This window comes from Drosophila novamexicana, unplaced genomic scaffold (assembly GCF_003285875.2).
Source record: "Drosophila novamexicana strain 15010-1031.04,08,12 unplaced genomic scaffold, DnovRS2.1 tig00000986-arrow-arrow-pilon, whole genome shotgun sequence".
Taxonomy (NCBI): Eukaryota; Metazoa; Arthropoda; class Insecta; order Diptera; family Drosophilidae; genus Drosophila; species Drosophila novamexicana.
Genome location: NW_020824835.1, coordinates 1,200,220 through 1,225,108, shown reverse-complemented (window position 1 = coordinate 1,225,108; position 24,889 = coordinate 1,200,220). Strand labels below are relative to the sequence as shown.

Sequence of the window (24,889 nt, the reverse complement as noted above, 5' to 3'; positions counted from 1 at the left end):
ACCCAGCCAGGACCTGCATCCATTCGTATTCCGGGCCCGCAACTGTGACTGGGCGGCAGTTTCAGGGTTCGCCCACCAAGAAGAAGCTGGCGGCGTTCGCTGGGGAATTTGAGAATTCGCTTTCCCCGGCAAGTGTCGCTGGCCACGTGCTTGGATTTCAGGTTACACTTGAAACGTTTGTCGGATTAGTGGTTCCCATTTGTCAACATGGTGATGTGGTTGATATTAATTGGCATAGTATTAGTTTAGGTCTGTCGTGGTCAGGCAACCACACACACATATATATATATATCTAAAGTTGGAAGTGTGTAAGGTACCAAAGTAGATACTCTTTGCATCTATGTAACCTTGGGCTGAAGCAAGTGCACTTTAAGAGCAACGTATCACTTATTTTAATAGAGTTGTTTCTAAACATCTTAAGCTCAGTTGTTAGCATATGGCTTGCTTGATAATTTAATGTAATTGCATTTTGCTTTTGCTAGTTAATGGCTTGTAATTGCTCACAAAATGAATTTTTTAACTTTTGATGTATGTAAATAATAAATACTGAAAAACAAAAACTTGAAATCTTGTGGCAATGTGTTTTTAAATTTACACATAAACCATTCAAGTTAAATAAACAAATTTTGTGCTTAATTCCAAAAGTAAGTAACTTTAGCAGAATGTTAATATAGCTGACAAATATTTGACTGGAGGATCAAATTAATGAGACTTTTCTGTTGGCATATAACATCTGAATAATTTTACTATGAGGCGTTGTCAAATTAAAGTATTATAAAATTAACTAACTGCATAATTAACTCAATTCAAATTATTTACCCACATTAACTATAAAAACAGAATAAGACATTCATTTCTTTGGATAGTCGCAGTGTGTATTTATAAGGCGATCCTACAGGTAGAACTGCATCAACTGTCCTGGGCAGCACGTAAATACGTATCCCCCATTAAAAACGATCCACTTGTGTCCACTTGTGATTAATTGAAATGTGGCAAGTGAATGGAAATGGAATGGCAACTGTTGATAATGCCCAAAATGTTGCACAAATGCGAAATACGGTGCAAATTTCCCGAGGATATATGTATGCGCAGCAGTGTAACTGCAAGTTGTAACTGTTGCAACCGTTGTTGTGTTCGCTGGCTGTTCGTTCCCATTCCCAGCTTTCGTCTGTTTTCCTGCAATTGCCGTCTCTGCCCCCGGTATCGAAGAAGGGGACAGGAAAAATATTTTGACAAATGAACCTAAATAACAGGTTGCAATCGCTCAGAGGGGAGAGAGAGCAGTCGTACAACAGAGCAGCAGAGCAGGGAGACAACATATGCGTGGCCCTGGCCAGGCTGGACCCTGTACTCTGTACTCTAGAGCGTGCATCTGTACCTGTGCCTGGACAGGAAAACGTATGGCCAGACAACCTTGATACCTCATTTATTTTAAAATGTAGCTGCCACAGTCGCAGGCTGGCTTTAGTTTTTGCTGCACAAATGAAATCGACACATTGGGTAAGAAAATAAAAAAACTTAAATAAAAAGAAACGCGCCCAACTTCGACGTCGTCTTCGAGCTGAATTCATCAGTCGCACTGACGAATCGACGTCGGGCCACTCTCGAAAATTGTTACAAATGATCGCAAATAACAGATCTTTGCCGCACCGTTGCGCTGTGTGCTCGCCCGGCTCTGGGCCTGGTTCAGGGCGCGCTGTCCATCAAAGGAGCCGAACCCAGAAAAAGAGAGCGAGAAACAGAAACGCAGACGGAAACGGAGACGGAGACGCGTTGCGTGTGCTCGTGTGATCGAGTGGGCTTCAAATGAGATTGGCCAGCTGGGATTGCCTCATTGGAATCTGGTATATAGCATATGTAACTGGATAAGAAGGGGGCTGTGCCGGGAACTGAGCTGCGACTGCGGCGCCGTTCGATGCTAACGAAATTGCACTGATTTCTTGATTAATGAGAGTTTTGCATTTTCCAGTTACGGCCGCGGCTGATTGCGGCTTTTCATCTCGCCGTTGCAAGTACACAAGTGGCAAGTGGTAAGTGAAGAGTTGCTTATGGCTATCGGCTGGTGGTACTTACCCTGATTGTTGTTGTTGCTGCTCTTGCGTGATGTCTTCTTCTCTTTCATCCAGGGATACTCGGGCACCGAGTCCATCCCATCCGGTGTCTGTGGCACACCAGCGACACCAACAACAGGATATCCGCCACCGACACCGACACTGACACCGCCACCACCTACGCCAACAGGTGTGCCAATTTTCGGACTCTCGGGACTCAAATGGTTGAGGAACTCGGCCATCGATGGCTGGGAGTTGATGAAGCCCCCCTCGGAGGCCATCCAGTAGGCGGTGTCGGCCGCTCGTTTATCACAGTTCGGTGCCATTTTGTTGACAAGCATCACCGCCGGCGGCGGTCCCTGCGGCCCCTGTGGCCCTGCCCCGGCCACAACCGGCACCACCGTCGTCTGGCCGGTTTGCACCTGGAGTGGATTGAGCGGCGACTCTGATTTGATCTGGGCGCCCATTTGGGTGGTGTCCAACGTGCTGCACACCTCTTGCATTGTAAACTATAATGTTCTTAAGGTTCTCTTGTCTATTTCTTGTATTTCTTGAGTTTACGTTTTACTTATGCACCTGAAATGAACACAAAATTCCGAAAATAATTATAATACCAAAGTAATTCACATTTTTAATGTAATAAAATACAATAATTGTATTATTAATGTAAAAATTGTTATGTTAATATTGTTAAATAATGTACATTTTCTTATTGTTGTAATATGCTCTTATTCACATTTATGTGTTTTCCATGCATAATAAATTGTAACTTTGTCAATGCGTATGTAAAGAAGGCTTATCGGAAATGGAGCAGAAAATCCAAAAATTACATTTCTAATAAAATAAATTGTACATTGAAAGTAGAAGTCAATCAAGAAATCTAAATAATTCCAAAATGGCCGTCGGGAAAAACAAACAAGAATTTATCAAAAATTTAAATCTATATATATATATTTATATATATGTACGTGAATGTAAATTATTACTGCAGTAAGCAGTCCAACTTGGACCGAAAATTGATTATAAAATTAGGCTTGTTTTTTATGCAAAACTAAGACTTGTTCTTCTAAATAAAATTTGTTCTATGTAAAAGAAATGTCCAAAAAATAAAACTTAAACTTTGTTTCGATGTAGTTTACATAATAACAAATTTTGAATATAGAAAAGTGAACTCCAAAGTTTATTACACATTCCTAATGTTGCTTGAACAGTTCTATGGCTGATTTAAAATCAAATAATTTCAGATGTATATAAAATATAAATGTATAAATGAATTCAAATTAAAAGAAACATCAAAATGCTAGCTAAGGTATACAGCAAATACCAAAGACAGGTCTAAATTTGGCTTATGCTGGATATAGTACAATCTTATGTATCTTTTTGATAACATTAAAATGAATATAAGAAGTAGCAATATTGTTAATTATAGAGCTTTCACGCACCATTTCTGAAGTTCGCTGAGACAGTTCCATGTGCAGGGTTAATTTTAAAAAGCTTCCATTTTGTTTTTTTCACATTTTTAGCACTTGTGCACAATGCGGGTTTTTATATATTGCTGCGCGTAATAGCACCACACTTAAACTATGCGAATTGAGTACTATCTCTGTTAGTACTGTTTATTATTATGTATTTTCGAGATGTTTTTACGAACAGGGTCAGATAAGCCCGCAAAGCAGGCACAAAGTTGTCAGCGACTCGGGCAAACGGCAAGCGGCAAGCGCGACGCGATGTTGCGACTATGGCGCTGGCGATGGCGATGCCGATGGCGGTGTCAAGCGTTGTTGTTTAACCAAGCGGGACAGTTCCAGTTCCATCATGTCGAGCTGCCAGCTACAGTTTTACATACCTTGGCACCCATGGCGACGCGAGTGCCAAAACAATGGGAGCACAGCACGACGGACGACCCGGTACAATGGTGCGTATGCGTAACGACAATTCGAGTTGAAGTTTTTGCTTGCGAGCTGAGCAAAGGGCCTGGCAAAGCGACAAGAAACCGAAGCTGATCTTGCAATGGCCACACTACACGCAAATACACACGCACACACACTCAGTCGACATATACAGTATACAGTATACAGTTGCACTGCAATTTGTAGTTACAAGTTACACTTTTCTACACACTCGCGCCACACTATGTGCTGCCTGTAGCTGTCTCTTTCTGGCCTGTGGCATAGGTTCTACTGCCGCGTATCGGTGCGCAGAACCGGTTTCAGTTGTTGCTGTTGCCAAAATTGTGGCTTTTGCCGTGAATATTTGTTGCCTATTTATTTTTAACTAAATATTATTCACTACATTTATTATTGCACATTTCCAAGAGACAATTCAGTTATATTTTCTAAATTTTTCGCCTCGACTTTAAACAGTTATTCACGTAAAGACTCAGACTCGCAACTCTCCCTCCGGCTTGGGCAATACGACGCTGCTTCGTGCGGGCACGACTCTTAACCAACCATTTCATCCAATAGCACCGAACGCACTGAAACTTGTCCGCACTTGTCGCAGGGAGTGGCCAAGAACGAGCATTTTGTACGACTATATTCAAAGATGAGCGCCACAACCACCAATCGGGGGGGCGTGTCCAAATCGGCTGTAGTATGTGTGTGTGTGTGTGTTTTGTGTTTCGTTTCTTTGTGTTGTGTTGGTGTCGCAGAGCACAGCGCAATGTTTGGGGTGGTTTCAATTGAGCCAAAGAGATGTGCCTAATGCATGCTCGTGAGCGCTAAAGTCGTGTTGTGTTTGAAAAGTCGTGTATTTTCGTGAATAGTAGAAGATCTCTGATTGGAAATATGTAGACGGTTAGGGGAAAACAAGATTAATAATAGAAATATTATGATTAATTTAATTCATGCCAGGGTGCATCTCTAGTTGAAAATATGCATCATGTTAAGAATGTAAGGTTAAAATTTAATATACTTAAAAATATTAAACTAGGCTGAACAGGATGACGGTTCTGGGCTGAACGAAACAAAACCTGTTCTTTATATATAACTTTTGTTTTGTAAATATATATATCCCATCATATGATATTATCTTAAAATCTTGTGATTCCACCATTTTCGTTGTTATCATATTGTTGTTGTTGCTGTTATCACTAGATCTATACAGCTCGACTATAGATAAGCGGAGAGCGAGCTGAATGTAAGTATATACATGCGCAATTGAGATGGCCAAAGCGATTGCCGGGGGTGGAGTTCGGCCAGTCGCACACAGGTAGGCACAAGAGCCGCGCCGACACACTCACACTCTCCGCACTCACTCACACACATGTACTCAGTTAGCGGCTGCAAAGTCTCCGCTACGCTGATTGGTCGCTAGGGCATTTTTGCGATTTTGTCGCTCTGTCGCCTTGTAGCTTTGTCGCCTGCGCTGTCAGTTCAGCTGGTGCGCTGTTTTTACTGCGCTCAGCTATAAACGTGTTGCTTGTGACGGAATTTATTTGCTTTTTGTTATTTACACATTCCGTCGCCGCAACGCCGCAGCGAAAGCACCAGCGACAAGTTTCCATATCTCTTTTTCTTTTTTTTTTTTTTTGTTGACTCCGTCGCTGGCGTTGCGTATTTTTGACATTTCGCTTTGCGCGCTGCGCGTCTTTCTTTTTGTTTTGAGCGCCTCTTCTTGTCTAACCATCATGTTGTCAATCTTGGTGGCATTGTTTTTCTGCTGCCACACTTTTTCACATTCTGTTTTTATTGGCAATCGCTGCGTCGCTGTTTGTTTCATTTATGCTGCACAGTCGACGTCAAAAGTTTATGAACCAACATACAATAGTGTCTATATTGGCTTTGTTAACGATGTGTGTATATGAAAATTACGGAAAATAAATAAATCCCGAGCAGTTTACACAATGGATGCTAAAATCAGCAACGATATTATGATAACTTTTAAGGCTCATTTGCGCATTTACGGTAACCTCATAAGTTTGTGCGCCTAGCCTATCGTGACCTTTTAGGCATCCAAAAATATTGGATATTTTTTTAAACGTGTTTTATAAAATTGAAAATAGGGTTTGTTTTAATTTAAAAAATTGATACATAAATAATCAATCTAGACGAGAATATCTGATGAAGATACTTTAAAATCACTTTAGTTGCCACGACTTTATTTGGAACATCTCATTGTTATTGATAATTTTAACATAATATTATATTATGTTAGTGATAATTGTCATTTATTTTGTTCAAAAGTTACTTAGTTTGATCTTAAAGAAAAGAGACGGAAGGTGCTACATTCGCAATACGTATGTATGCATAAGTATACTTACACACATAGTTATATTTTTGCAGCCCAGATTTGGCGTCAGTTTGCATAATCCAGTGCGATTCCCTTTTCTTTTAGCCCCTTGCCATAAAACTCCTCTCATAGGAAACACATGCGACGGGCAACAGCTCGAATTTTATTGGCGGAGATCAAGAGCCCGGGCTCAGGCCAGTCTTAGGTTAACTTAGCAGGTAGCTGAGGTTGACGTATTCATAGCACTTTTGGAAAACCCGCGGAAAACCCGAGTTGTTTCTCTTTCATATCTTGGTAATGGGTGAAGATTTACCTGATGGAACAGTTTTGGCTAAAAACACAGGTATCAAAATACAATTTTTTAGGTTTCGTTTAGCTTTTACAATTTACAGGTTATTTTTGGAAAAATATAAAATAGAAATTGAACATATTTGAGCAATAATAATATAGGTTAACTTTATCTGAGGTTAACTTTGTCTGCCACTGAAATATATTTTCATTTGGCTGACTATAGAGTGTCTCTAATGTCTGCCAAAGTCAATTAAATTGTGCATTATAATTAGACACACACGCCAAAGACGACAGTCGTTTCGCAATCAAGACTCACGCCACCTTTCAAATGTGTCGAGGACTCTCCGGAGCCAAAAACTGGGCACGCCAATAGACGCGACACGTAGCAGCCGCAGCCGCAGCAGCAGCAACTGCAGAAGCCGGCTGGTGGCTGACCTGACGCCGTCTACAGGTAACAGGCGGGAAGAGGGAAGAGTTTTCCGATTCGCGGCTATATTTACCTGCTGGGTATAAAAGTAAACCAGCGGCATGGAATTGCATCTAGTTAAAAAACAAATGTGTCACAGAACAGAAGTTCAAATAACTCTCAGCAAAATGAACAACAATATCAATACAAGTGAATCGTATATGATGAGCGCTGCGGACCACAACGACTATGTGGTAGGTTTGACATATTTGCTTATGAACTGAACAGCTGCTACAATGTTTTCTGCTATTTGTTATTTCTAGATGAACTCTGCTACAGTCTACTCTACTCAGTCGCAATCTTGCGAATCCCTCTGCGCTCCAGTCGCCAACAAGTGCAAGCGTTCACGCACCGCATTCACGAGTCATCAGCTGCTGGAACTGGAGCGAGAGTTCAATGAAAATAAATATCTGGGCAGACCGCGTCGCATAGCTATCGCTCAGCGTCTGCAGCTAACCGAGAGACAAGTGAAGATTTGGTTCCAGAATCGGCGCATGAAAAGCAAGAAACAGGCTAACAGGCAGCTGACCCGCAAAGGATTGTTAATTTGTGCTCCAGCTCAAGCCGTGAATCATTCGGAGCCAGAGCTCAGCGAGCATGAGCTGATAGTTGAACGTCTATTACAATACGTTAGCGGAGGCCAACAACCAGAGCCATTTGAGCAGTGTGGCCAGCAATATAACTTTGGAATATGGGAGCAGGATCAGTTCGATTTAAATGCCGATAAGTTCCCTGAACCAAATAATGATCGTCTACCAAGTACAAGTCCCGAGATTACTTGTGTTGACATGTGGCAAAACAGTTGGTTCAGCACTGAGCTTTTGGATGGTAGTACAGAGACGAAAGACGTACAGGAATTTCCACACATCAATCAGTTAATTGCTGACCCATCGATAGATCAGCAGCTTGGCTGGAATTCGAGCAGCTCAATGGCCACATCTGCATCCTCGTCCACCGCCTCCTATGATTCCTTTGAACCATTCGATATTGGCCTGCAGGAATTCCAAACTATCGATCAGTTCAATACTGCTCCAATTGCCGAACAAAAATGTAGTTGGGATTCGAGAGGCTCGATGGTATCCACATCCACAGCTTCTTATGATTCCTTTGATGTAGACTTCGATTTTTTACAGAATTTATTAAACACAAAAGAGATCATAATTTAATTTAACTTAACAAACCTATTTTTTTAATTGTAAAATAAATGCATATAACTAAATTAAGACAACCCGAAAGATGTCAAAGATAGTTATAATTTTTTTTTTCATTTCTATTAAATTATTAAGAAAGTCCTTTAAACCATGCTTTACATTCAACATTTTTAAAATTAAGAAAAAAAGCTTATTTTTATAAATAATAAGTATTTGTGATAATTTGATTTTATAATTATTAAAGTATTAAAGAATAATTTCATTAGACAAAAGTTTTTTTTAATATTGCATATTTTATAATATTAATAAATTACATAGTTAATATTTCGCTTAGATAACAACCCAAATTTTGGTGAAATTGAAGCCAAATGTTTATCATATTTAGCGGTTTTTACACAGCTCTGCTTTTTGCCGGCTGTTAACTTAGATAAATTGGTGTCATCACATCATAAAGTAATTTCCACATATTGAAATTTTGCTCATCCAACAAAGGAAACGGATACTTGCACACACACGCATACACACACACGCACTCACACACACACACTTGAATATGAGTATATATCTAGTTTGAATATTGCTTCCTCTTTGAGGCAGCTTGCTTCGTGGACAATATTTCATCAGCAGCTGTTGTGCCCGATATTAGTTTTATTATTTCAATAACATTAATGCATTTCATTATTGATAAACTTTGACTATGCTACAATATTGATTAGAAAAGTTCGCAGGAAATTGGCATAGTGAGTAGATAGATAATAGATAAAGAAAATATACTCAAACAGGAACTTATATGTTTGATTCCAAGAAAAGCATATCTACTCAATGATAGTTGAAATTCGCCCGATTCGAATTAGTTGTATTGTAATAATATTAAAAATGAATTATAATATCTAAAAAGATTTCAATGAAAGAAGAAAATTTAACCTTTACTGATGTTGGATTAGATATTATATTATTATTTTCTGCTGATGACATTTAAAAAAAAATTAACGTGCTTCTATAAAAACCTGCATTTAACACAAAGATATATGGCATTTGAGCATGATTCGATACAAATTAATGTCAAAAGAAAACATTCATTTTAAGCTGTTCTTTTGATAAATTAACTGTTTGTTTTTAACTAGCTAGAACTAATAATAATAGTGTTGATTATGAAATGTATTGTTTGGTATTTAATCAAAAGGATTAATGACAAGAAAAATCAATTAGGAACAAAAAATTTTACGACTCATTTGCAGTAAGATATACGCACACATGTTTCTGCTTATATAGATATAAACGTATTTATTGACTATTTATCATGTGCGATTTTAGCTAGCCTCAAAATGCTTACGAGTATTTTCCTTCCGAACTGGCATATATGCCGTCTCCCTCTCCCTCACACACACACACACACACATATATATATACACACGCACACACTCGAGCGGAACTTCAAGCTAAAGATGCAACTACCGCAACAACCGTGACAAGTACAACATTTGTGTCGCCTGCCTTTGCCTCGCTTCAATCTGTCGCCCTCTGGCGCAACCTTTGACACGCATAAATGGAACAGGAACAGGCGAACCCCCCCGCACATCCGCCGCCCTGCCCCGTCAGTATGAGCCATACATGGGTACAACGGGGGGGCCTGTGCACTCGATTCTGGCCGGGAACGAGACCCAGTCCGGGACAAACAAAGATCGCAATTTGACTCTACACCACGAAGCTGTCAACTCGCACAGAGTGGAGGAAGATTGATTACCGCCATCGAATTGTTTGCCTTGACGGGGTGGCTGCAGGGTTGGGGATGAGCTATGCTGTGGACGGGGCTGCGAGTTTCGATTGAATGGCATTAGAATCGAAAGAGTTATTCGCCGGTTCATGCTTCCGCAGCTCTGCTGCTCTGCCTGACACTGACAACGCTGACACCAACATGAAAATTCCTGCTGTCATATGTAAACAACACTTCATTTGTGCGTTTTTCTCTTCGGCGTATTCGGTTTCTATTTGCGGCTCAAACTTAAAATAAACACCTAATGAGCTTTACAACTATTAAAACATTAATCAGCGGCAATGCTTAGTACATTATGTATTTTAAAGGTCGCACTAAAAGCCTTCAAATATGGGCCATAGTATCTTCCTTTGCTTATCGCTAAAAGCGAACGTTCTTTTAGTCCTTTTTACTTTTAATTTTTTCAATAAAAGCGTCTATGAATTCCAGTTGCTTGGAATGATATTTACGCACATATTTAATACAGTTCTCAAAGCTGGCCTCGTCGTTTAAGCTTTTATAGGCCATGGCGCGATACAGCCAGGCTCTCATGTTCTTTTCGTCCAACTTGTTCAACACAAAGTCACAATCGATGATAGCACGTTTGAAACGACCCAACCTATAAGAAATTTCTTTACATACTGCCTTTTATTGTTAGCGGTATAAAAATACTTGCTTGATAAAGCACAGAGATCGATTTATGTACAATATGGGACTGTCTTTAATATTTTCCAGAGCTTGACTGTACATACGCACAGCACTCTCGTAGTCTCCCTTGCGATAATCAGAGTTGCCAAGCCTCAAAAAGGGAATACGGATTAGAGTTTATATATATTTATACTCATGAGTTACATACTTTCTAAATTTCTGCGCCACGCGCTCGCGTTCTAGGCGTGCTTTGGACCGCTCAGCCTGGTCCACTTCCACCTGTCTCATGAATGTAAGGCGGTCCTTGGCGCTATTCAGAGTATTTCCTTTTCCCTCAATTTGATTTTTCCTCGCGGTGACCATAAAATTGTCGTCTGTGACACTTCCTGCCGTCTCTTCCGATTCCGTTTCAGCCTCCTCTCTATAAATATGATGTGTATTTATTTAGCTTTTAAAACAGCTGATTTATTTACGCATTTGGTTTTTTAATGCCTCGCAACAAATTCATAACTTCGTCAACCTTTGAATCGAGCTGCAAGAAACTCTCATCCATTTGCGGATGTTGCAGTGAATACATATTAAGATTGTATTAATTTGGTATAACAATTTATTTTAGTAAAACGTTGATTTCGCTATGGATTTCCGTAAACATTTATGTTTGCATTCGACCAGTTTGTTTACACAACATTCACAACCCCACCAACGATATCGCATGGCAACCAGAGTACGAGGGCTCCATAGGTACTCATTAAATGGTTGGCAACATGCAAGGTGTATATACACTGAAAACATATATAAGCGAGTGTGTTTATGGCTATAAAGTTTCAGCTTGTTTAAATTTGTACCAGTAAGGTTTTAAGCTAGGGGTATTCCAGCATTGTAATTGCGCGGATAATACCTGACTTAACTTTCAGCAGTGCCTTGAGAAGCTTGAGAAGAACTTTAAGTGCTTGTGACGTCTTTATTCCAAGTGTAAGCCAAGACAATTTCTTCAAGCTCACTCGATTTACTATGGTTATAATATTGCTGACTGCTTGAGCTTGATATTTTTCGCAATATTAACGGGCATTACGTTTATATGCGAAAGGTTTTTAGCCAATGGTGCATATCGTTTAAATGGATTGTACATTACTTTTCATTTAATCTCATATAATTTGTGAGATAAAGAAATGCATGCATGCTAAGCTCAGAGGATCAATTATAGACTATAAAACATAATGGCATCTAATAATAGAGCCGCAATCTGAGCGCTAAGCCAAAGACCCGACTAAAGTTGCAGCCATGCATTTTCATGGCACCGAAACTGGAACTGGCTCCGGCTCCAGCTAAGGTTGTGCATGTCGCTCGACATTACCTGCTCCTGTGTGTATGTGTGTGTGTGTGTGTGTGTGTGTGTGTGTGTGTGTGTGTGTGTGTGTGTGTGTGTGTGTGTGCGCCCAACTCAGTCACACACTTTGCGAGCTGACGCTGGCGGCGGATATGTGTCTCGTGTGCACATTGCATTTAGGAGCACTGCGGCAATGGCGATGGCGTTGGCGATGGCTATGGAGATGGGTTGGAGCTGGAGATGCCAGGCCGGACATGGACATGCTTAAGCGCCAGCGAAGCTCGTTGCAACTTTGGCTGTGGCTGTGGCTGTGACTGTGGCTGTGGCAGCGGCCGTTTGCTCGTTCCGTTCACGCAAGTGGCAACATGCAGGAATAAATAATTGCAGCTCAAAGCGAGCCGGTGAACTGGTTGTGGCACCATTGTGGCACATCCCTCCTTTCACCCCTACCCTTACCCTTTCACGCTGCCAGCGACACCAAATTGCTCACATGACGCATCGCATTTTTATAGAAATTGCGCTTAGGCAAAGCGCTCCAGAGTTGTTTTTGCCTTCTGCTGCTGTTGTTATCGTCCATATGACGAGCGTTCCGGCGTCATCAGCATAGATTGCCATTCGGCGTAATTGTTACAAATGGATTTCATGTAATTTAATTGTGGGTTTTACATCGTGAAAAATATACCGGCTATTGGCTCATAAATACACAAACTGAGCCGGCACGTACCTATTTGTATATACAGATACGTATCCATATTGGGAGGTCAACAGCAATGTACATGCGTATGTTGCATGCCACAAGAGGTAGCTGCTGAATGTGACTTGACTCGAATGATTAATTGGATTAAACGCCTTTTTATGGAGTCAACTGCAATTCCTTCCTTAAGAGTTGAACTGATGACATGTAAATATTATTAATAGTACTTTTGAATAGCGTCTTAAAATGTTGAAAATATTAAAGACTACAAGAAATTACCCGGTGTCGCCTGGGTAAATACTGTTAAAAGAGCAGGTGGTATACCAATTTTTTGTTAAACTCCAAACAGATACAAACCTTGACCACCATTTTCCCCACTTATGTATTGCATTTTCCAAAACCCAGTCATAGGACTTTGCGTAGTCAGGACAAACTCTTGAATATATATAGATAGTTAGAAAGGGAACTATATCTATAAATTATACTATTTTAAATAATAACATGGGCTAATACTCGAAATTTGCAAGCATAAGTACAAAATCGTTTAATTTTACATTAAATATTAATATCTTGGCAATGTAATGCAAAACTACAATCAGTTGATATTTTGTATAGAAACGTGTGCGCATATTGAGGAAATAATCAAATATTCAAACTTTGTCGCACATTGTTTTAACCCCAATTGCACAAATTCCGAACTGCTGGAGCTGGAGTAGAGTGTAGTAAAATGCCAGCAGCAACAGATGCTAGCAACAACCTCACGACTTCGGCCCATGATTCAAGCTATGAAAGGCACAACAACAAGATTGCCGGGCTGGCGGATGTCTATGGCAGCGACAAGCCTGTGCGTAAGGACTAAAGGTACGTTGCCCGCTCAACCTGGCTGCAATTGGCATCAAATGTTAAAGTGATTTTTTCACACACTCATTTTGCGCAAAAACCTGCTGCGGAATACAAAACAACAGAACTTGACGCCAGCTCCGACTTAACCTGTGCCCGGCTCTACTTGGCAGAGACACATGGAACACACCGTGCACACTATTTTTTAAGGCAAACAGCCCCAAGGAACACGGCAGACCAAACCTAACCATTCCACACATATTCGTATCCGTATTCACATACATTGGCCATGTGCAATTTTTTGTGAGCTGAAAAAACATTTTTGTGCCTTGGTCGAGGGGGAAATGGGGTTGCATGGGGCATACATTTGGCCTGTTTATACGACAGGTGTTACCATATTGGTAGCGTTGAGGGACTAACACGTCTGTGAAATGTCATAACGTTTAAACGTGCTAAACATACTGAAAATCCTAAAAAGCTTTACAAACATGCATACATCGAGCACTGTACCAGCGCTTAGTTAAAATTTTAAGTACATGTCGTATTTAATAGAAAGAATTGTTTGTCAACAAATATCAAGAATTAAAGCATGTGCAAGTTACTAAAGGACCCATTCGCTTAGGCAGCTTGAATAAGAAAGATCCGTTACTTAAGGACCCATTCGCTTAGGCAGCTTGAATAAGAAAGATCCGGGTTCTTGAAAAACAAATTGTTCCCCTACAAAAACTCCCCTAAGGAACTATATCATCTAGCTTTTCGAAATTCATAAGATTTGGCTCATATTGAACGGACATTGTAATACCATTATATGCTGCATATGGCAAAGAAATCTCAAAAAATAAAAAAGGTGTTTATTATGGTACTTAAATTTCGACGGAGCATTCCTATGGCAGCTATATGATATAGTGGTTAGATGTTGATATGATTTTATTATATATAGGAAGAACAGCTAAACTTATAAATGGCGAGTTTTGTTCAGATACTTTGATAAACAAACAAATGGTTCTTACAAGAACTTAATTTTCTACCCAACTTTTCTAAATCAGCTATATGATTTTGCAGTCTGATCCGGCCGGTTCCGAGATATGACGACAGCTGTAAGACCGGGAGACAACTTTTGAATCGGCTATTGATGCTAATCAATATAATATGGGGTCGGAGATGTCTCTATTGTGTGTTATACATTTCAAGACAAAATTATAATATCCTCTACAAAGGTGTAAAATATAAAACATATTGTTTTTATCAAGACACTTGACAAGAGATAAAAACCTATATGATGATTTTCGTACTCGTTCTACTATATGGAGAGTTTAACTTGTTATAAATATATAACCTCTCCTAATTCCTTTAACACATTAGGTAAACTATAAGTTTTAATGAAAGTTTTCAGGAATTCGCATTTCCAAGGATCGCAAAAACTTAATTCTAGTTTATTCAAACTTAATTTTAGTCCAAATTTTGATGTTGTACATAGATTCCAGGAATTTCCATAAGGCATGCAAACTTTCCACTCTTTCCTATTCAGCTTCAAATGATTTTTGAAGAAAGACGAAACGTGGCTACTGAAGACCCCGTTTCATTAGCACACAAAACACATTTGCAACTTCTTGGGCTATTTGGAGAAGCGCTTAAGAAATAATTGGCAAGAGCCATGAAAGCCGCAAATTCAAAATTCAGAGCTGAAAACGCCCACTGCGATTAGCCATAAAAATTATAGATTCAATCTAATTAGAAAATGTCGCGGTTGCCGTTTCGGGCCTTGCATTACCTTCAGCGCGTAATGCAGAACCCAAGTGAATATTTAATTTAATTAACAAGAAACCATTTGGTCTGCCTCTGTTTACAGTAGTTCGAGCAGAAAGGGATGGGACGGGCCGGGGCTGTTGAGGTTTTGAATTTATTGTTATGACCAGGCCAAGAAGGAAGCTCCATTGCCATCTCAAGCCTGTCATCAGCGGAACGCAGAGGCGCGCTCGCAGTCCAATAAAATGGCAATATTTCGCGTGCAGCTAAAGCGGAGCAAATGGAGTTCGGCTGGAAATGATTGAGTTGCGAGGGCTGGGCCGGCATAAGGCAACAACAATTGAAACAATCTGTTGGACATGTTTATTACAATGGCATTTCGCGTAATTGCAGCTGGCTCATCGCTCGCTTTTTATGCGGCTTTGATTAGCTGTGCTTATAGCCAGACGATTAGCCACGCCCACCATCGCCTGCTAACCAAAATCACATCTATATTCATTATGGCAATGTGTGGGTGTGTGTATGTGTGTGCGAGCGTTGTTTGTGGTAAGGCGAAGGACATGTGATGTCAAGGACTTGCCATTGCCTACGGCTACCGCAAACGCGTCTGACACATGCTCGGAAATGTCAACAATGCGCATGAAAATTCCAAGGTCCCACCCCTTTTTCGCCACAGCAGAGCTGCTTGGCACTATTTCCGCACCGACAATTTCCTCCCAGGGGAAGCAATTTGCCACACCAGGGTACACGGGCTAACCCAAACCCATGGGTAAACCCCAAAAGTCACTTCAAGCCGGAGTAACTAAGCGTGTTTTGCGGCATGTGTGTGTGTGTGTCTCGAGCACATTCCTTGGAGCAGCAATCGAGTCGAGTCGTATTTCCACGCCACTCCGGCAAAGATGTCGTCCAGCTGTCCGGCCCAAAACAAGTGTCCCAACTGCCCGACACGAGTACTAGTAATGCGTGCGGTTAAATATCCATAAATCAAATCGTAGCACTTCTCTTCTACTCGCACTCGTAGTCTCTGCGGCATTTCCAAGATGACCACTGGACCTGAGCCGGAGCCAGAGCCGGTGCCGGACCGGAGACTGAGCCTGGGCCTGTGACCAGGCTGCGTCCGAGGCAAATGCGGTTGACACTTTTCGCTTGTATTAATAGATGGTCGCACAAGCAAACATTTGACTTTGTCGTGGAATTCCTCGACTTGACCCTTAAGCCACAAGAGGACATTAAATGCAAAAGTGAAAACTCTGCCGAGTGTGTGGCAAGTGCGGCAAGTGGGGCAAGTGCTTCTACTATTTAAGTATGCCACAAAAATGAACTCTTTGCTCATTTAAACGCCTTGACATTAGGAATGATGGATTTGGTCACGTTTAGAATGTTCCATTTAAGACCAAAACAGAGCTGGAAACGTTTGCACGCTTAAGGGTTAACAAAGAGAGTTTATATGGGGTTAAGGTAGCACTTTAAGTGATAAATGCTATTTTATCTATATATCCATAGATTTTAGGAATTATTTTCATGTGTTTAAAGACTAAAATATATATGAACAGTTCTTCCTTCATTTTCTAACTCCAAGCCTTCCACTGCTCCCCCTACACTAAACAGACACAAAGATACTTTCATTACTTAACTGCCAAATTTTACAGAACAAATTTAATTATCGCCCAAAAATCGGGCAGATTTGAAAGAAAAATAATAATTATATTAAAAAAAAAAAAATAAAATTTTATTTTGTGCAATCTTAAAGGTAATTGAATGTGTTCGATTTTCATTAAAGGTATTTTTTTATAATCAGAATTTTTGGAAAATTTATTAAGTTTTGATAATATGTAACAGAATGTTTTCAATAAATGATATAGCTTGAAATATCAGATGCTAGCTTGCATTATTATTTTATATTTATATTATTATATTATTACTGCTTATAATACTTAAAACTTTTAATTGTAACTCTTTAGATTAAATAAGAGTAGTCTTGGTTGCAATACTATTTGTAATGCTATTTGTAACTTATTATTATTATAATTATTAATATGACTTTCATTATTTTATTGTTAGTTATATAATTATTATTTTTATCAATATAATTATATTATTGTTATCATTGTTATTATTATCATAATTACTATATTATTATTAATAGAATTACTATTATTATTTAAATATAAAGTCATTATTAATAATGCTTGGCTTATTTTAAAGTTCAAGTTACTAAGTAGTAGAAGCATCTAAATTGTTGAATTTTCTTAATTGTTTCACTGAGTTGAGCCTTTTGCGTCGGCGTCGGCGTTTTCTTTACCAGAGACGAATACTTAATAGACTACCTTAACATATAGATAAAGCTCACAAAAAAAGTACATGTACATATCTAAGTGTGGGATAGTGGGATAGTTTAAAAGATTTTGGCATCAATTGTGGTAGTCAAATGTGGTCGTGCAGGGATTCATGTGGGAGAGACTCAATTTTCTTGACTTGGCGACGGGCTCTCCCCACGATAAATTCATGGATATCGATGAGGTGGGATGTATGGCATGGGTCTCAGCGGCATGATGCCTGCTGGTCTGCGTTGGGTTCGACTTGGACCAGGCCTGCGCCGCTGCCTCCAGATCCTGTTTGATGCTCTGCAACACTAGATCCACATTGTAGGAATAGTGTCCACTGGAAGCTGAGGTCGTGGGCAAAGCATTTGGTGCGGGCGCCGTTGTCGATTGCGCCAGATGTTCCAGAATTTCATTGAGATCCGACGTGCCACTCGGCATCGCTTGGGGCTTCGGCTTGGGCTTGGTCTGTGTATAGTAGTTTTGTACAGGATGTGGCAGCGTAGTTGGGATTGCGCTTGGAGTCGGAAGAGCTGCCCGTTTCTCAGCGCTGGGATCCTGGGAGTAGGACATGAGCCGCTGCACAATGCCGCGATGGGCACTCTGCTCCGTTTGAGGCTGCGTCAGCTTGGCATTCGGCTTGGAGTCGCGCTGGCGATGACCCTGAATGTCCTTCTTGAATTTCATGCGTCGGTTCTGGAACCAGATCTTCACCTGACGCTCGCACAGCGACAGACGCTGCGCAATCTCAATACGACGTGTCCTGTACAGATACATGTTACTCTTGAACTCGTTCTCCAGCTCCACCAGCTGCACGCTGGTGAATGCGGTGCGGGAACGCTTCAGCTTGACGCGCTGCCCCTGTGCCGGCTGCAGTGGCATGTTCTCATCGGAGGACAGCTGCTGCCCCGGCTGCTCGCCCACGGACTCGGGCAGTGTTGCTGGTGGCTGGTAAGTGGGCATCACCACTGATGGGTTTGGCTGTGATTGCTGCATCACTTGTGGCGTGCCTTGATGATGGCCATACAGAAGCTAATGAGAAAAGCAAGAATTACAGGCTTGGCCAGGAGAGTCGATCTGCTGTTAACTTACATTGCTGTACTTGGCCACCGGCGCTGGGTAGGCGTTCATCTTGGGCTGATGCACTGGATAGTAATGCATGACGGATGACATCGCGTGTGCTCGTGCTCGTGTTACTGTTGGACTGTCCAAATCAATAGTGATGTCCTGGCCGACCGCACTCGCTCAATATATAGCCTGCTAGGTAGTCGGAGGGTTTGCCAAAAATTTGCCTAAACTCGCGCACGGGCAATAAATCCTTTTGTATATCGTTGACGCTGCCGACGACGTCGTCTGCCTCATCTGTGGCAGCCACAGTCTCTGTCTCTGTCTCTGTCTTTGGCTGTGTAGAATGTGCGTCTGGCACCGGCCAGACTAGCCAAGTCCAGGGCCAGGGGCAATCTAGAGGCTTGTTTGATCGAAATCCGGCTAACCTAGGATTTGACGTTACGTGAGTTCGTCCGGGCTCAGATCTGGCCCAGAATCTCGCTGCCCAGGTAGTACTAGCTAGCGATAGACTGGCGACTGTCCATAACTGATGATGATCTGTATTGTATGTTGTCCAACTTGTAGCACCTGTTTGGACGAGACGTCGACGAAAGTGAATCCCAAGGACATGCGGCGACATTCGACATTCAGTGCGTCGCGGCTTTTGGTCGCTCGCTCCGTGCACAATTATCCCGCATAATGCAATGAAAGCAACGCTGCGAAAAAGGATATTTCGAGGGTTTTATGCTTGATTTAAAAGTTTATGACTTTATTTGTGTTACACTCACAATACAGACTGCCTCTGCCGATGTCCCTGTCCCTGTCCCTGTCTCTGTCTCTGGCTTTGTCTCGTCTCAGTCCCTGCCTCTGTCTCCGACACCGCGGCACTCGTATGCGAATTCGGCGTGTTCGCAAAACTTTATTGCTGGCGCTATGGGATTTGCTGCTTCTGAGAATTTACTAAAAATCCGTCAGAACAAAGGCAAAGTCATAACACATAATTTCTGTACAGTTTGCATAGACGCGACACATGGTATTATACGTACATATGTATATTTCCACTTGTAATTAAATTCCTCAGAATACCCAAAATAAAAGAAGCTGTCTGTTATTGTAAAATTAAAAATAATTGTCTGAAGAAAGAAACCAGCCAAATTTCGCAAATCTATATACATATTTAGAATAAAATAAGATTATTTTAAAATAACATTGCCTACAAAATTCCAGCATAGAAGTCGGTAAGAAATTGCAACATTAGTTAAGCAATTTTCGAACATGAAATATATTTATTTTGGCGAGGATAATTATTTGTAAATATAATAAAACTTTTGAGACGGAAATACTATAAAGACACCTTGCTAAGAAATATTAAAAGTAATTTAAAAATTGTGTGAGGGAATCAATCACTTTTACTAAATATATGAAAAAATACGATTTTAAGATATAAAATAACTTTGAAACTGCATTAGAGTCTAATAACAATAGACTTAAGGGAGCATAACGAATGTAAGTAACATTTTTCTTATGTAGATATAGACTTTATTATTGAGCTTTTTATAATAAAGTTTTATAAATGAATGCTTATGTTATTTAATATCATTCTTAATCTTTTTAGAAGTATAAAAATTATAAATAAATTGCATCCCCATTATTTTTGTGGCTGTCGAAATGTTAAACTATAATTATTGGTAATTAAATCTTCTGTCAATAATAAATAATCTTTCTTATTTCACAATAGTCACATGCGCAATAATCTGGCATTTGGCGCGCCCCCGTTTAGTTCCTCCAATTACACAAATATGTGCGAACGAGTCAATAAAATTGCATATGGGAGAAACCCACATTTCATTCTTTCATGCAAATGTTGGATTTTCCAAGTTTTATATCAAAGAAATGTGCTGCAACAAGTTGCCTGCTTGGCCCGGCGGCGGCGCCTCGGTGCCAGCAGAGATGAGCACACCCGGCCGGGAGTTGTGCCATGTCAGCCTACCTAAATAGTTCAGGTCAGGTAGATGTATGTACATAGGTATAGGCACATAGGCACCTGGTCGTTTAGGACTTAAATTAAGCGCGAATTTTATTATGCGGATTTCGTAGAATATTCGCGGATCGGATTTTATTGCACACATGTGCCTGCGCATCATCATAAAAGGTTTCTTTTTTAAATTCATAAGATTTTCGGGAAAACCAGCTACAGTTTTCGTTCATCGCACATTTTGTAACGTGTCAAATTTGCCTACACATGTGCATAGCTTTAAGTTCTACACACTTATATTAAGATATCTGTCTGTCCATATTACATATGCATATGCAGATTTCTTAAACATATTTAATAATTATTTTTAAGCTATCTTAATTCAGAGTATATCACTTTTGGGATGATACATTTTTTAATTTAGCATTTTTAATTCAATCTTTTAAATTATACAAATTTATAATTTTGTAGATACACTCAATCGTTTTCCTTTAGTTCTTTTGCCAAACAATTTTGCGTACATTTCCAACTGAACTATTTTCTGGCTTTCCAAAATAATAATAAATATTACATATCTATTTATTATAAGACAGTTTTATATGCTTTCTGCGAAATTTCTTCCTTTATAATATATTATTCATACAATCGTTGCCTGATCGTCTCTGAAATATGACAACTTTTTACATAATGTATGGAGATTAATATCTTTTTAGTACTAATGCTAAGAGAATTAAAAAGCATTTAAGTTGTTTATCGTAAAACTTTAAAGGCAAAACGCTCCCAAAAACTTGTTGGTTTGTAAGATTTATTAATATATAAATTTTTGGAAATATTGTATTGAACATTTAATATATATTCCCAAATGCACTATATTTAAAGATAACTTAGCTTTAAAACATCAGTTGAAAGGTGCACGATTCGTAAGGTAACTGGTAAATTTTCAACGCATTTTCAATTATACGAAAATATAGAAAATCCTCCAGTAATATATAGTATTCGTTTCGATAACTGAGGCGAGTGGTTTTCATGTATTTTGGCACAATTTTAGAACAATTCTCACGTGAAGAATGTTCAATTGTAACATGGAAACCGTGGCATAGCAAGGATTAAAAATATTCTGACGAGTATTATTGTTTAAATGTTCGATCTTCGGCTGATAATGGCAGGCCAAAAGGAAAGTCTTGCGATTATCAGGAAGAGAAACATTTTTCATTTAGATCAGTGCAGTTTTTTGTAAGCTATGCCAGGAGGCCAAAGTTATAGAAAGGAGTCTTACATGAGATTTTCATACGAAAACTTCTTTGGTAAAACCTTCAGCTAAGCCCATTATTGTCTCAAGTATGTCTGGCTGGGCACTCATGGGCTTTGGGAAAGCCCAGCCAGACAGAGTTGAAACCAATGAACGTTTTACAAAGGAAGTTTCTTAAGGAAATACATTGAAAATGCTTGGAAAATTACAGCTATGACTTAATTAAGCTTTACAAAATTCATTTAAAACATTATTAAATTGCTTAAAATACTACGCATAGATATCTACAATCACTAAATCTTTGTACAATCAGGAACTAACGTGTCACTTAAAGCTAAAGAAACACCACAAACATTAAAATTTGTGTACTTAAAATTATTATTATATTATATAGGGCGCCTGGTGTCCCGATTTAATTAAAGCAGTAGGCGAACTGCGTGTTGCCACCGGCATTACGATGCGGATTATACGCTTGCATTATCGTATCCATCGTACATTGATATTGATTTGTCTCGTGCATGGCCTCCAGTGAACCACCCGGAGGTGGTGGCGTCTGCGTGGACGGTACTGTTAGTTTGCCGAACTTGCCAAAGGCGCTGCTGCTGCTGTTGCTGCCACAGCCGATTAGGTTGCCGCGTGCCACAGTGAGTAGTCCGGTGCCCAATACATCGCTGGCATTGTCACAGGATTTGTCTGTAACCACGTTGTTGTTGCTCTTCAGTGGCTCCAAGTTCTGTTTAGATGGGAACAGAATGATAGAATCGAAAATACATTTGTAAGGTAATATACTCACCTGTAGCGTCGTCGTCTTCTTATTCGATCCATTGTCCATGTCGTCGGTGACATCGGCGGCGCCGACAGCTGTGGCACTTGGGCCGCCAACGCCGACGCCGCCGCCAGCAGGACCACCGCCACACAGACTGGGACTTTCGTCATTCTTTGGTGTTAATGGCTCGTAGACCTCGGAGCCAGGCGAGAGCGCAGACGTTACGGCCTCGACGCCCGACATGCTGCTGCCAGCGACGCCGGACAGTGCCAGCGCCGTCGTTCGCATATAATACGATCCATTGAAATTGTACTCGTCCCCGTTCTCGCATTTGATTGTCGGCACCCGGCAGGCGTTTCCACTCTTCTGCTGAAAATCGAAATGATGATATTGCTGCTGCTGTTGTTGTTGCTGCTGCTGCTGCTGTTGCTGCTGCTGCTGCTGCTGCTGCTGTTGCTGCTGTTGTTGCTGCTGGTGTTGTTGTTGTGCCATAACATGGTGATGGTGCAGTTGCTGCGACTGCTGATGATGCGACGGCGGTGGCGCCCCCTGCTGGTGGAGCTGCTGCTGGGCATGTGGATTGCCATGCTGAAAGAACTGGGCAGCAGCATTGGACGCCGAAGAGCCACCATACTGGCCATGCACTTGCGGCACATGCCGCTGCTGGCCCTGTGGGTGATGGTTGTTGTAATTGTAATACGCGCTAAACGACTCGCTGTAGTGCTCCACGAGATGCGCTGTGGGCGTCGACGGCGTAGGCGAGGGCGTCAGAGCGTTAGGCGTGGCTGCGCCACCGCTTAAGCTCAGCGCTTGAAGACTCGGTGGATCCGCCTCCAGTGTCTTCATTGGTGCATTGGGCATGGACGGCGAAAGCGGCATGCCATCATACGACTGATCCTTGTGCTGGTCTGATTGGATTTTATGACGGCGCCGGCGATTCTTGAACCAGATCTTCACCTGCGCCGTGCCCAGCGCCAACTTAGCCGAAAGATCAGCCAGTCGTGGTGCGGTCAGGTACCGTCCCTGCAGAAAATGCTGCTCCAGCTCGGCTATTTGGGAGCTGGTGAATGTGGTGCGAGTGCGACGTGGTCGTCGCATAACCAGCGAGTCAGACAGCTCATCTGTGTTCGGGTTGAGTTGAATATACAGTTAAATATGTTTTTAGTACAAGAGTTTTTGTGCGCATGCATATATGTATACCTAGAGAAGTATGTCTGGAAATTAAAACATTTTCTACGAAAATTATTTTTCTAATAACTAACAAATTTTCACCCATTTTCCGCCCGTAAATGAATCTAGCAAAAAACTAGCGAAATAGAACGTATTATGTGATTTTAAGTTGATCTCATAAATAAAACAAATTTCATCGAAGAGTAATCCACTCATATTACACTTTTAACCGTGGAATTTCATTAAAACTAGCTTTTATAGTTTATATTTTTTTCAATTTAATTTTTTTTTTTTTTTTTGCATATCCGATCAATTTATTAAGCTGACCTCACTCAAAGGAGCTTTCACTGTATTATATAGTACAATGCGCAACTTGTTCTCAAATATTTGGAGCTGCCCTAAGCACTGTTTATATTTACATACTATGCACACGTGTTATATACAGATGTATGCATTGGAATACTTGCCTGGTTTGGGCATTTGGTTCGGCAGATAGGGACGTATGTAGTTGTAGTTTATGGCGCCCGTGCGTTCATCAAACAGCTTGGATGATGGGCAAAAAGAAATGTCGTTGTTGTTGTTGGTTTTGTTTTTGGTGCTTTATGAACTTACTAAATCGAAGGGATTGCGAAACTGTGGCGGCAACTGCAGCTGTGGATGCTGCGAGTGCGTGTGTGAGTGCGGGTGTGAGTGCGGATGGGGATGCGGCAGCGGGTGATGGTAAAAGTTTTGATCCGGCGGCTGTTGCGCCATTTTCCACAAGTAGCTCCACCCAGCACTCGAAAGGTTGTGTTTTTTCGGCGCGTTTCACTTTGGATAAGAAATTAACTCTTAATTTGCATAAGAATTGTAACCGGTTACATTTAAAAGTCGCTAATTTATTATTTGCACATTTTTCTTTCATTTACATCGCATCCGCTAAGCGCCGTTATTCGGTGATAAAGAACAACAATTCAAAACAGAATACGCGAAATGATGCCACATCGTTTGAAAACTGTGTGAAATGTGACGATCTGGCAGCATCATAAACGAAATTCGTTTGTATACCGCCACCAGATGGCGCTTCGAAATTTTTAGTGCTGGCAGATTATAGACAGTGAGTTAGTGCCAATGAGTGCTGCCAGATGGCGCCTGTGTGGGCACGAAAATGGCGCAAATTTTTAT

General features: G+C 40.7%; 5 protein-coding genes across 6 annotated transcripts in view; 1 reads left to right on the top strand and 4 right to left on the bottom strand.

Annotated features, from left to right (window-relative positions):
- Positions 1–2,554, bottom strand: part of LOC115765611 (homeotic protein proboscipedia) — a 39,556-nt gene extending 37,002 nt beyond the window's left edge. The window contains exon 1 of the mRNA XM_030709261.1: positions 2,074–2,554. Within this exon, the coding sequence (XP_030565121.1) occupies positions 2,074–2,554 (481 nt within the window). The remainder of the gene's footprint in view (positions 1–2,073) is intronic.
- A 4,606-nt stretch (positions 2,555–7,160) lies between these two features.
- LOC115765609 (protein zerknuellt 2) lies at positions 7,161–8,204 on the top strand. The gene is made up of 2 exons (XM_030709260.1): positions 7,161–7,232; positions 7,302–8,204. The coding sequence occupies exons 1-2, from the start codon at positions 7,167–7,169 to the stop codon at positions 8,202–8,204; spliced, it is 969 nt and encodes a 322-aa protein (XP_030565120.1). The 5' UTR covers positions 7,161–7,166.
- Positions 8,205–10,341: 2,137 nt separating this feature from the next.
- Positions 10,342–11,167, bottom strand: LOC115765608 (tetratricopeptide repeat protein 12). Its single transcript, XM_030709259.1, has 4 exons — positions 11,064–11,167; positions 10,799–11,011; positions 10,619–10,741; positions 10,342–10,561 (listed from the first exon to the last, which is right to left on the bottom strand). The coding sequence occupies exons 1-4, from the start codon at positions 11,165–11,167 to the stop codon at positions 10,342–10,344; spliced, it is 660 nt and encodes a 219-aa protein (XP_030565119.1).
- Positions 11,168–17,608: 6,441 nt separating this feature from the next.
- On the bottom strand, positions 17,609–18,691 carry LOC115765686 (protein zerknuellt). The gene is made up of 2 exons (XM_030709344.1): positions 18,611–18,691; positions 17,609–18,550 (listed from the first exon to the last, which is right to left on the bottom strand). The coding sequence occupies exons 1-2, from the start codon at positions 18,689–18,691 to the stop codon at positions 17,609–17,611; spliced, it is 1,023 nt and encodes a 340-aa protein (XP_030565204.1).
- Positions 18,692–22,201: 3,510 nt separating this feature from the next.
- On the bottom strand, positions 22,202–24,478 carry LOC115765624 (homeotic protein bicoid). Of its 2 annotated transcripts, none has more exons than XM_030709274.1 (5): positions 24,338–24,478; positions 24,169–24,268; positions 23,102–23,676; positions 22,583–22,999; positions 22,202–22,522 (listed from the first exon to the last, which is right to left on the bottom strand). In XM_030709274.1, exons 1-5 carry the CDS (start codon positions 24,476–24,478, stop codon positions 22,202–22,204), a joined length of 1,554 nt encoding a protein of 517 aa, XP_030565134.1. The 2 variants fall into 2 exon arrangements, with proteins under 2 accessions (XP_030565134.1, XP_030565135.1); XM_030709275.1 differs by having other exon boundaries at positions 24,193–24,268.
- Between the last annotated feature and the right edge of the window lie 411 nt (positions 24,479–24,889).

Excerpts from the sequence above, each read along its gene's own strand:
- LOC115765624 (XM_030709274.1), bottom strand. The coding sequence starts at position 24,478 with ATGGCGCAACAGCCGCCGGATCAAAACTTTTACCATCACCCGCTGCCG. Across the intron at positions 23,000-23,101 it reads AGCAGCTCCACCAGCAGGGG|CAGCAGCAGCAGCAGCAACA; the intron begins GCGCCACCGCCG and ends CAACAGCAGCAG. Across the intron at positions 22,523-22,582 it reads AGAAGACGACGACGCTACAG|AACTTGGAGCCACTGAAGAG; the intron begins GTGAGTATATTA and ends CCATCTAAACAG.
- LOC115765608 (XM_030709259.1), bottom strand. The coding sequence starts at position 11,167 with ATGTATTCACTGCAACATCCGCAAATGGATGAGAGTTTCTTGCAGCTC. Across the intron at positions 11,012-11,063 it reads GGCATTAAAAAACCAAATGC|AGAGGAGGCTGAAACGGAAT; the intron begins GTAAATAAATCA and ends TCATATTTATAG. Across the intron at positions 10,562-10,618 it reads CGATCTCTGTGCTTTATCAA|GTTGGGTCGTTTCAAACGTG; the intron begins GCAAGTATTTTT and ends AATTTCTTATAG.
- LOC115765686 (XM_030709344.1), bottom strand. The coding sequence starts at position 18,691 with ATGTCATCCGTCATGCATTACTATCCAGTGCATCAGCCCAAGATGAAC. Across the intron at positions 18,551-18,610 it reads CGGTGGCCAAGTACAGCAAT|CTTCTGTATGGCCATCATCA; the intron begins GTAAGTTAACAG and ends TTTTCTCATTAG.
- LOC115765609 (XM_030709260.1), top strand. The coding sequence starts at position 7,167 with ATGAACAACAATATCAATACAAGTGAATCGTATATGATGAGCGCTGCG. Across the intron at positions 7,233-7,301 it reads CGGACCACAACGACTATGTG|ATGAACTCTGCTACAGTCTA; the intron begins GTAGGTTTGACA and ends TGTTATTTCTAG.